The sequence below is a fragment of the Tympanuchus pallidicinctus genome, unplaced genomic scaffold (assembly GCF_026119805.1).
Source record: "Tympanuchus pallidicinctus isolate F22 unplaced genomic scaffold, pur_lepc_1.0 scaffold11, whole genome shotgun sequence".
Lineage (NCBI taxonomy): Eukaryota > Metazoa > Chordata > Aves > Galliformes > Phasianidae > Tympanuchus > Tympanuchus pallidicinctus.
In genome coordinates, this window is record NW_026294627.1 from 7,792,753 (window position 1) to 7,805,118 (window position 12,366).

At 40.0% G+C, this 12,366-nt stretch overlaps 1 protein-coding gene across 8 annotated transcripts in view; it reads left to right on the forward strand.

Moving 5' to 3' along the window:
* Positions 1 to 12,366, forward strand: part of FAT3 (FAT atypical cadherin 3) — a 452,006-nt gene that overhangs the window by 410,896 nt on the left and 28,744 nt on the right. For all 8 annotated transcript variants that reach the window (XM_052669203.1, XM_052669235.1, XM_052669218.1 and 5 more), the window contains 2 exons: positions 3,357 to 3,491; positions 4,496 to 4,653. In XM_052669203.1, the coding sequence (XP_052525163.1) occupies positions 3,357 to 3,491; positions 4,496 to 4,653 (293 nt within the window). The remainder of the gene's footprint in view (positions 1 to 3,356; positions 3,492 to 4,495; positions 4,654 to 12,366) is intronic.

Here is a 12,366-nt window from a genome sequence, read left to right on the forward strand (position 1 = left end):
CTTGAGCTTAATGAAACATGTGGCTGACTTGGGTAGAACAACGTTTGTGGCATATAAATTTATATGTATACCGTACGAATTGGAACTCAACAGGAATACAGATATTGTCTTCCTTCTGCACTTGTGGTGGTTTCACACTCATGGCCAGCTAAAGTCCACCACACCACTTTTTCACGCCCCCTCCTTAAAAGAATAGAGGGAGAAAATATGTTGAACAAAAGGCTCATGAATGGAGATAAGGACAAGGAGATCACTCACCAATTATCTTCAAGGGCAGAACAGCCTCAGTCTCATAAGGAAATAATGTAATTTACTAGACTAGAGCAGTGAGAACTAAAAGCAAACTGCAAACTCCTTCTCCCCATCCTGCCTCCTCTCCCTGAGCAGTGGAGGACAGTGGGCAATGGGAGCTCTGTTCAGTCCATAATGTTTTGCCTCTGCTCCATGGTCCTTCTCCACGTGGCTCTCTCCCGCAGGATGCCATCCATCCCAAGGGATGCCATCCTTCCCAAACTGAGCCTTCATGGGCTTCCCACAGGCTGCAGCTCTTCAAGCTCCAGCATGGCTCTGTACCTTCATTCAGAGAGGTAAAACTGAAGGTGATTTGTCAAGATCAAATAGGCCACTTCTACCTTCCCTGCCATGCTCTGGGTGAAGCAATGCCATGTATCTCTGGGATACCTTGCAGAGAGCTGCTCTATTAATACTAATGTGAGTTTAAGGGGATTGTGGACTTGCCTACAGAAAAAAAAGTGATCAAATCCATATTTCTTGAACCTCTATTGAATGGCAAATAGACTGTTCTTCAGAGTAGAAATGCAACATTAGAAAAAAATGTTTTTAAAACTCAAGTTGTAAATCTTTGATGTGGACAATGCAGCCTTGAACGATTTCACAATTTTGCTTCGTACAGTTGTGAAATCAAGCCTGAAAATCCGTGTTAGCTCGAGCAGTGCAGTAATGCAGATTTGTAACTTCTGTCTTGTATCCGTACAGACAAACACAAAGCATTTCTTCTCCCAGCTCTGAATATTTTAAAACTTTGTTGACAGCTATGAAATCCTGCAGTACGATGAATAAAAAGTTGATTTGCTCGTAGCTTAGCAGAAGAACTATTCTCGGCCTGCCAGGATAAGCAGTTCTTTAGTGTATTCCCAGATATCCTAAATATGTTAAATCCTTTCTGTATAGTTTTTGACTGTGGAAAGATGACTCTGAAGTACAAATCAGAGCTTGAATCAGCTAAAAAACTGACAGAGATGGATAGCAATGTAACGTACTGCTTTATTGCTTCACAACAAAGATGCAGTCATAGGTTAGGGGTTATGAATATTTGTGGAGCTTCATTGAGGAAACTCGCTGTCCCTCTCTGCTCCTCACTGATGTGCTGTACAGCTTTCCTCCAATGACTGTCTGCCAGCTGCACTGAGCGTACCTGAACTGCAGCCTCACAAAAGGTGGAAGCCTGTTCAGAGAAGAGAGCTACCATGCACACAGCATAGTATGGTGTGTTTGTCACACAACAATAAATTAAAAGAGTCTACAGAACCAAGCAAACATACAAGCCAGCCAATGAAATATTTAACATACAATATAATTTCAGGAATAATAACTACTTGCTATTGAATTCCAGAGAATCAGTGAAAGAAATAAGCCATAAAAAACAGTGTACTTTTCCTTAAATTCTGTAGACTATATTTGAATAGAATATAATTCTACAGTGTTGAATCCTATTAAATGGTATTTTTTTCTTGATTTTATAAGATTTAAGGTGTGGCTGTATTTTAGCTGTTTTTCCTGCTAATGTTACCTACTAAACTGATTAATAAAGATTGCCATTTTCTGACAGTGCTACAGGCAGAACTGTAAATGGTTTACTGCACAGACCTCTCAAACAAATGTTTGACAAAGGAGAGGAGGATTTTGAAGATTAAATTGACTGTGCTGTACATGAAGCAAGGCATTTACAGTCCTCCCCCCATTTGTAGTCAGCCTATGCCCATTTTGAACCTGCAGCAGCGATTTTTCTTTTTCCATAAAATATAGTACCAACTAATTTCAGCTGTGCTCTGAATGAGCCCTGCTTGGCTTGTGCTACAGAGTGAAAGCAATAAGTTTCTTCCCTACATTACTTTGGGAGATGTACTTTATGACAGGTTGATTTCTTCCTGTATAAGTTGTAAATAAAATACATATGCTCCAAAAATAAAATAGTATTTGAATACAATTTGAGATTCTGCAATAAACAAGAATGGCCAATATTCAGAAAGTGATGGGTAGGAAAGGGCTGAAATTCTATCATTAAAATCACCACCTGCATGAGCTACTTTAAATAAATGACTTTGATAAGCAAAAATTTGATTCCAGCAGCTGGCTCTCTCTCATTTCAAGCCCTGACTGCAAGTCAATAGGAGCAGTGGCGTGGATGCCTTTTCCTGCAGTTGAAAAAGTGTACTTTCATAACATTTGCATACAGACATCCAGAGGTAGAAACTGACCCCAAATGAACTAAATTCTCTATTACAGTCAACAAAAGTTTAACTGTTGAGAAATTCATAGGAAAATTCCTATATTGAGCATTGGTAGTTGTATTGTGTTTTGCAGTGTAGTACAAAGTGTACAAAAGGATCGGCCAGTTGGAACATTTAGGCACTCTGAAAAGTTGTAGAGTTTTATCCAAGCAGTTTGACATTGATGGGGATTCAGGTAAACCCATGATGTGCTCAGCATGTTGCGTGTTAAAATTTAGGAGGTTTCAAATATCCTTAATGCAATTAAAAAAAACCACTATTCTAAGCAAATTTAAAATACTGTATACAGCTGTTCCTCCATCTTAATACCTTTTTAAAGTTACTGGTAGTTCTGAATTCACACTTTCTTGAGCAAGGTTTGGTTCCATTTCATGAAATGTGTGTTTTTCTTATTCAGTCTCCTGTGGAACTCTAACTCCCTAAAATTTACTTCCCGTGAGTGTGCTGAGGCTAAAGGAGCACACAGCTCCGAGTAATTTGTTTCCTAGTATCCCCAAACTCCCTGTATGGGAGGCTTTGTGAGTAAATGACTGACCTGAGCATCACTAATATATAACCGGTTACCATTCAGAACAGCTGGTTCTCATAATATTTTGCTATGGATGTTAGGGCACCCTTTTAGGAATCATGACAACGTTTTGCTAAGTAATTGTCTGAAGAGCATCTCTTCCCTGATTACTTTTGCTTAGCCGTTATTAGCATTATTAAGCCATGCTTGGCTTGTACTTAAGTTTGAGATCAATAATTGTCTTTCTTTTATTACATCTGTGCTGCTAAAGATCCTGTTTCACACTGCGTCCCTGACAGTACTTTAACTTATTGCAGGAGGACTGTGCCCAGGGTCTAACGATCCCTGTCTGGAGAAGCCGTGCCCAGGGGACATGCAGTGTGTGGGGTACGAAGCCAACCGGAGACCTTTCATCTGCCAGTGCCCGCCAGGGAAGCTTGGCGAATGCTCAGGTGCACATCACAGCGGGAGCGGGGGATGTACTTGAAGAAAAAAGATGTTGTCATTCTTCTTTTGTAGGTAGAGGTGCCACAGAAGTCAATAGAAGACGTACTGTTTAACCTTTCTCAGCACTGGCACTCAGTGTATCTCTTCATAGCAGTTGGCTTTTTACATATAAGGCTGTATAAAGTTTAATGCATAATGCAGTTTCTTGTTGAAACTGACTTGGTTGAATTCCCCAGTCAGTAAAACAGGCTACTGAGAAAAATAAAGGGCTGTTTCTAGAGGCTGTTATGCCAGATGTTGTCTTGCCATGGACAGAGTTCTATAGTTAATTTAACTCTTCTGCTTGTAATTTAGATTACCAAAATTCCAGTCTTTATTAATAAAAACACTGCACCATCCCAAAAATCAACTTGCAGGACATTTGTTAGTTCTCTGCAGCTGTGTTATTCCCTGGGATACAAAGAGTGTGGTGCAGAGCCTTCCATTGACATCAGTAGTGCCAGGACAGCACAGGGGTGTTTTCTCCAGGAAAACACAGGAAATACTATCTTGTTTCATTGTGATTCTGGGCAGTGCTTGCAGGGAACTGACTGTACAGCTTTGACTGGCATCCACTCACACCTGGCTTTCTACCCATAACTCAATTGCCTGATGTACAAACTTGGCCATTTTGGACTCCCTTTGTTATCAAGTGAGGAGAGATAGATGCGGTCAGGGATAGATAGCCTTAAAAATGGTGAATGCTTGGAAGAAATCACTTTTTTGTTGTTGTTGTTGTAAGTTTGGAGAAATAGAGCTATCCCTCTCCTCTGAAAAATAATTTCCTGAAAAAATGCAATATATATTTGTAGTAGGCGCAAGCTTTTTTCCCATCACAGTTGGGTGTTATTTACAAGTTTCTTCCTAAAAATTCTCATTAGCTCTTTAAATTCTTTAATTAGCTTGACAGCTGAGGAATATTTTGTGTGTCACTAAAAGAACATGTGTCTTTTCAAAATGGTTATTTCAGGCCACACTTCCCTTAGCTTTGCTGGGAATAGTTACATTAAATACCGCGTTTCTGAAAACAGCAAGAAAGAGGAATTCAAGTTGGCTCTACGTCTGCGAACCCTGCAAAGCAATGGGATTATAATGTACACCAGAGCGAATCCCTGTATAATTCTGAAGGTAATTAAAATAACTTATCTTTTCTGCAGTTGTTTTTCTTGATTACATGTTTTCTGTTGGCTCTTGATTTGGGGAATGTTGTTCTCATTTCAGCTGTAGATTGAGAAGATGAAGTCTGATCTGTTTCGTACTAACAGGGAAAAACACCAATTTCAAGAGAGTCTGCAACAGCAGCAACGAAAATGCAGCTTGTTAGTGGTACTTTACTTGGAAAATGCTCAATTGGTTGCTGTTCATTTTAAGAATATTAAATGTGTTTGCATGCAACAGCTGATCTGCACAAGATGTAAGATTTGTCCATTTACATGATCATATAGTCCAAATAACACATGCTGAAATAGCTTCTCTTCCCATGTGTCCATGCCTATGGTTAGAGAATATGCCCGTGCTGCTGTCAAATTAATTCCAGAACCCAACTGCTTAGAGAGCCTCTCCTACTGAATAAATAGATTTCTACACTCTGTGAATTAAAATTGGCTAGAGAGTCATGAAATAGCTGGAGAAAATAGCTGGAGATTGATTGCCAATGATTATTTAATTGATAAGCTTTCTATTCTTTGTTTGGTTTTTGTAGAATGACAGTATCTTCTGGATAGAAAGGGAGTGCTGGGCTCATCCAAGAGCCTGTGTATTAGTATTACTGCTAGAGTTTCCAAGGTACAAAACAAGGATGCTGACTTTCGTAATTCATCCATGTCCTATAATTCGACAGTGGGAGAAATGGCACAATGCCTCTTGTATCCGTATTTGTAATCTTCAGATTTCTTTTAGCTGAATACTTAAGTAATGTTAAAATTGCTAGATGAGTTATTATTGGGCAACAAATGATTGTATAGTTGTTGGACTGAAATATTTCATGCACAGGAATGCTGTCTTTCATTCTCTGAGAATTCTAGCAGTGCTGAGATTTGTACAAGACAAAGCTTATCATAGAATCATAGAATGGCCTGAGTTGAAAAGGACCTCAAAGATCATTTAGTTTCAACCTCCTGCTATGTGCAGGGTCACCAACTCCTAGATGAGGCTGCCCAGAGCCATATCCAGCCTGGCCTTGAATGCCTCTAGGGATGGGGCATCCACAGCCTATCTGGGCAAAGTTGAAGACATTTTTTGAAGCCTTCATTGTGGTTGCTCTTGCTATCAGTATCAGTAAAGAACATTGCAGATTAGTTTTGAAAAACACTTGGGAAAAAAAACAAACGGCCCTGCTGAAAGGTACCACTTGAAAACAATAGGAGATGATATGTAGGCAGACTGAAATTGTGTTACAGTGAATACAGCAGAGTTTACTGTATAAAACTGTCATAATTAGGGAGTCAAGAACGTCAGGACAACGATAATGTAAAAATTGTGACTGTTCTAGATAACATTTTATTTCAAATATTATAAAAGAGAGGACTGCAATGGAAGCATAGTATGTACCTTTCCATCTAGCTTATTTCAAGTGATTAAATGATTTCAATTTTTGTTACCATTGGTATTATACCGAATTTTATGGAAAGTGTGGATGGATGTAAGAGCACTGACCTTTGCTGCGGTGAAAAGTAAAGGGATTTCCACAGCAAAATCCTATACACCATTTATCAGGGCTTTGTTCAGGGAAGTAGCCCTGAGCTCCCAAGTAATTCAGGCTTTAGGAGAAAGCATGCTGAGAATCATAGTTGCTTCAGTTAAGCCAACCGCTTAAGTCTACATGGAAACCAGGCATCACATGAAGCTCATTTGACGGTATGCTAGGAATAGACCTAGTTGCTGGGATTCACTACTGGCATTTTCCTTCCCTCTCCTGCCACCTGTATTCCCATATGACCTGGATAGTGCTTCAGGCTAAAAATGGGAGATATGTTGATGTTAATGGGCTGAGCTCAGGCTGTTCAACTCGTGGAGACGTTCCCTAATGTTTGGCTTGTAACAGGCAACCAAATGGAAAATTCCATTTGAAGTTGGGAATTTGATTAATCTGTGGTATTATTACATAAAAATAAATGAGAGCCAGTCATTGCAATTTTCTGGGTTGGGTTCATAGTTATAGGTTAGAAATTTTGTGGGCTTGGTCATGGTTCCCACAATCAGTTAATCATTTTGCTTTGAAAGATACTGGGAATAAAGAATGGTAATTGAAGGATCAGTAACAAGAGCAGTTGGCATTCTGTTCCTGTCTCACAGGTTAACTTCTTTTTGCTTTCTAGTTGTTAAGGAAGGATTTCCAGATCTGAACCCACCTCATAGCACTTAACAAAGATCTTTGAACACCTCACACGTTCAACAGGAAAGGTCCAGTGTTATCTACGCAGTGCTATAGATGCAAGAGTGCCACTATCTCCAATGCATCAGGCAGGGAATGACACCAGAAAATCCCTGCTTAAAGCCTTGAACTTTGTTTTTCATCTTTTAGATTAGGGAAGGACTTGCTGTTGTAGTGGGTAGGTCCTTTTACCCAGGTCTGGCCCTTAGATTGTTTAAGCAAGAGATTTAAAGAAGAGCATTACATGTGATGTGTTTGTGGAGATGTTGCTTCACTTCATCAGGAATTGCTAATTTTGTTCATGAAGCTCATTTAGCAAAGTAACTTCAGACTATGATCTTACAAATGTTCATTGTGGAGACAACAGGTGCTGTGCTCAAGGGATGTAGCCATAGCAGGGCTCTTCAGGGATATCACCTGTCTCATGAACTGCACTTTGGGATCTCTTACTAAGATGTTTCCAACTAAGTTAGCCTTAAACTTTGCTAGCATGTATTTTCATTTGTAACCCAGAGGTTGAGCTTTTTTTTTTTTTTTTCATTTAAATAGATACGTATGTTGCAGGATAGGGAGGCACTCAGAAATGAGACCATTAAGTAGATTAATTAGCGGTCTATAAATGTGAAGTTGTTATCATTTGAGCATTGCTTTCAATTAAATTAAACATGAGGAGAAGCTTTCCAAATAGAGGATAAAAAATGGGATCTTGTGCTCTTTTGAGCACCCTGGCACCACTCCAGCAAAGCACTTAATCACTTGCTTAACTTCCTGTATTTGAAGGCAATTGGAACGACTCACATAACTTAATTTTAAGCATGTACTTAAGTGTCTTGATGGTTTAGCAGCAGAGGGCCTAGTACCAACACTGAGCCCAAACAAAGGTAGAGCTGGAAGAAGTTTAGACCCATCTTGTACTACAAACCCATGGGAGAACAGGCAGAAAACAACAGCACTGCTGGAGAATGTGGTGGCATTGATTTTTTCAAGCAAGTCCCCTCCATTGCAGTCTATTTAAAATTTAATGCTGCAATATGGTTTTCACTGTTTAAATGACCAGCTTAATTTGGGGATCTCATACATTTATGATAACTCTAGGGATGGAAATATTTCATAATCATAACACAGTGTCCTTGGATGAATTATCAATTCTGTAGAGCAAACTGCTTGCTGAGAGCCTACCAGTTACACTGTGTTGATGCAATGTAATAAGGGTGTTATTTATTCAGCTGTTTCAAATAAAGCAACTCATCCATCGATTTTGAGAGGCTGGCCAGTTTTTCATTGTTCACTCTTGCTTTTAAGACAATTGGAAAAAAATGAGTTGTAGGTGGATGGCTTTTTCTTTCTTCTCTGGAAGGATTTCATGTGCATAAAACAGTATAACCATTTCCAAAGTCCATATGTGATGCTCCAGACAGAGCTTCTATCTGGGAAAAATAAGAGTTAACAATTTAAAGCACAATGAGGCCATTCCAGCTGAAAATTACACAAATAATTTTTTTTTAAGGAATATAATTGAGATTCAATTTGATTTTTAGAATTTAAAGTATTAAAAGCAGGTAAAGGAAGAGTTTATCTTCATGCCAGAAATGTAGCTATTTAATAGTAAAAGGCATATGTTCTCCCATCCAGACAGTTAATAGGAAACTTTGCATGGTTTAGTTAAGTGTGTATTATTCGTTTGAATGCATTACTGCTGCATGGCTTATGCTGGGTAAGGCTGAAGCTTGGATATGATCCCAGCTATGGCTGGAGTTGAAACAAGTAACGTTTTAATTAAATATACTGTTTTACACAAACAAACCCAAAATGTAATTCAGCTAACGAAATATTTCCCCAGATAGATTAGTAGGCAGCGCACTGTATCCGTGGTGTGTGACTGCAGATGGACTGTGAGAGCCTAACGTGGTCTCAGAAGAACCATTTGATCGTTTTATTACCTATGTTGATACACAAACATGGGCATTAGCCAAACATCTTAGCCAGGCTAATATTCTAATATAATTTACAATATGTGTTTGGCTCCATTTTGCTCACTGAATGAAACTGTTGAAATGTAACAGATTGCATCACCTTTTGGAGCCTTCTCTGTTCTTTGTACTTCTCCACTCATTTTGTGTAGGTGAGGAGCTCTGTGTCTATAATAACATACGTCTTTAAGTGGGTATTAACCTCAGTTTCCTAAAGTATATAATGAGAGACAGTGTAACTAAGCCCAGAAGGAGGTGGGCAGCTGAAAGCTTGGTGGGCCTCTCATGGGATTTTCATACAGTTTGTTTTACACGTAACTCATTTGATCAGAAGTTAACTTAAAGTTCAGCTTTGGATCCAAGTTGAAGGAGGGAAGATTTAGGTTGGATGTTAAGGGGAAGTTCTTTACAAGGAGAGTAGTTAGGCCCTGGAACGGGCTGCCCAGGGAGGTTGTGGATGCCCCGTCCTTGGATGTGTTCAAGGCCAGGTTGGACGGGGTCCTGGGCAACCTGATCTAAATGTGTACGTTTGGTGGCCCTGCTAGGCAGGGGGGTTGGAACTACATGATCCTTGAGGTCCCTTCCAACCCGGATGATTCTGTGATTCTGTGATTTTCTTGGTTCCAAGGTCAAGCTATTAAGCTAAGATTCCCCTCTGAGGATGAAGCAGTGCCACAACATCACAGTGGTTATGCAGAATCGTGGGAACACCAGAGATTAACTGCTGAATTGAAGATCCACAGTTGACTTCTCCACACTTAGAAGAAGAGATGTCGTTTTGCCCTTTTGAGTGGAGAACCCTTCTCTTCCCTAACCAGCCAGGCTGCTAAGCCGGCAAGATAGGAGCTCTTCAGGGTTCCTCACTCTTGCTAGAGGCACAGGGCCAGCAGAGAACAAACATTTTTTTCCTGCCCTGCTATAGCAAGGTCTATGACCATCCATTTAATGAGAGCAATCTTATGGTCCCAGTGCTAGGGGGCCCTGAGCATGCCAGAGTCTTTAATGTGCTTATCCGTAAAGCACTGGTGTGAGGGAGGGAAATGACGTTATCCTTGTTTTACTGATGGAGACCTGAAGCTATTGACTTGCTTGAGCTCCCAGAGGAAGAGCGCTGCAGAGTCTTGATTCCCATGCATTTCTATCATGTCTCAGGTTAGTGCTGCAAGTGCTGGAGCATCCTTCCCATCTTTCACTCTAGCCTAAGGTTGGGGTTACTAGTGCTTTTTTAATAAAGAGAAGGAAGCACAGCATTTCGGATGTGTGTCAAATCATCTGCTGGTAAAAAGAAAGAGAAATGAATGAGAAAGATGTATAAAACATATTTGCACTACAGATATTTTAGATCATCATTTCCCATATATAAATGCTGTAATATTTATCCCAGGTGCTCATATGCGGTGTTGTATTTATAAAGATAATTGGAAAAGCATGTTCTGTGAGTAAGGGTAATAGACATGCATGCAGTTGGCCCTTCAGGGTATAAGTAGTCTTAGGGGAGGTATATGTGTACTACACACAAGCAGTAGTATGGTTTCCATAGGAAAAAGCCTTTAGAATAAGGAGAAAGTTAACTGCTTATCCAATGATGGTCATTTTTTAAAGTGTAGTGTCTTGGCATGTATGTTTTCTGCATAATTTTTATTTCTGTTGAGACAGACCATACATTCTGGGCAGCATCTTCAAGGTTGTGGACTGTTCTGCTGCACCGGGTGAAAAGAATATTGCTGCATCTCTTGAGAAAACTATTTCAGTTTATCCAGGCATCTTGTTTACTAAGATTCCTCCCGAGCAGAAGCTTTAACAGGGCCAGTTTAAATCTTCAGAAATAGTTGGCAGATGAGATTTGAATCCTGTAAGAATAGATTTTAGATGAAAAATGTTCCAGACATTTTTCTACATGTCCATTAGCCTTTTTTGATTGAGCTGAGAGAATACCAAGCAATACCCATCCCTCAAACATATTGTATTACAATCATAGATCTCATTTCTTCTCAATTTCATTACATCTTTCTGGTCATAGACTTCAAAATAACCAGCTGTCCATAGGAGAACCTAATTTATTTAGTTCTTCTAGCTCTTTCTACATTCTAGTCACTTCTGGTGTTATGAGGATATTTTAGGTCGTGGACATTTTCAGGAAGCTTGTTGTGTGCTTAGCATCTCTATTTCTACCTTGCCTAAGCATTTGTGGAGCAGCTGAGCACTGTAGGAGTATCTGGCTCATGTCACTTCCCTTGAGGTTACAGCCTAGTTCAAATTCAGCTGGCCATGAGACTGAGATGTGGAAGGAGAGACGCAAAGTCCAGGGAACATCAGAGCTCAAGATTTTACCCATATTTTTTCTCCAGGTAGTTTTGTGAACTTCCAAGGGCTGACAACATGACTGTCAAGGAGCAACCCTTGCTTTAATGTATGATGTAAACTCAAGCTCAGTGGAGGAATCAGGCTGGAGCATTGGCAAATGGCAAACTCACACTGCAGTTGAAGGAATATTTGCTTTCCTAGGGTAAAGAGTATAATTTTAAACTTTCACTTGCTGGAAACCATGCCCTCTATTCCTACGGATTAATGGCATCCCATTTACCATCAAACCACATCAGAGTGGCTGCAAGAGAAGAGTTTGAGCTCCAGTTTAGATGCATGCCAAAGGATGTCATCAGCTATCCCAGTTTTAAATGACTACGCAGTCAACCATGGCAAAAATAGCCCAAAATGTCCAAAGACATGGACAGAATGCAGCTTTCCCACATATGCACTAGCCATGCCAGCTTAGTGGGCCACCAAAGCTGTGGTGTGTTCTTGCGTCTTTGGTCTATGATCCATTGGCATCTTTGGCACCTTTGCTTTGCCAGCTGAGAGCAATAGGATTGTGTCATGAGTGAACTGGTACAGAGTGCAGTCTGTGCTGCAAGGAAGGCTGCTAAAGGACACAGTGTCTGAACTTTTCAGGGGGATAAATAATGGGACAGAACTGTCTTAAGATGGGATTTGCAGGAATAAATACTTCCTAGAGCATGACATAAAGGTAAAATAATTGCAAGAGCTTTCAGAGATCCTGAATCCAATTAACATGTCATAAGAAATTATCTCCTAACCCTGACAGCCATTTTAAAATTATCTGCCATCTATTAAAGAAACCTAAAAATCTTTGGATAAACTGCTAATTGAGAAAGCAGCACTTCATACCTCTTCCCTCTCTCTGCACTTGGCCTGCCCCAGCATGCTAGTACAGATTTTCCCTGGATAAGGACTTCAGATTAGAGGGAATCTAAGTCTGAGTTTCATAGCTCTGTCTGTAAGTATTTGCATCAGCTCTCATCACTATATCCCCTTTGCAGTTCTTGACAGATTTTACTTACAGACCTTCATATCAGGAAGAGAAGGGCTGTATTATTTTACAGTTGATGCATGAACAGATTAAATGATTAGCACGGCAATGTTTCGTTCCCCTCAGTGCTCCACTTTGCCTCTTACCTAGCATCCCTCAGCCACTTTCTC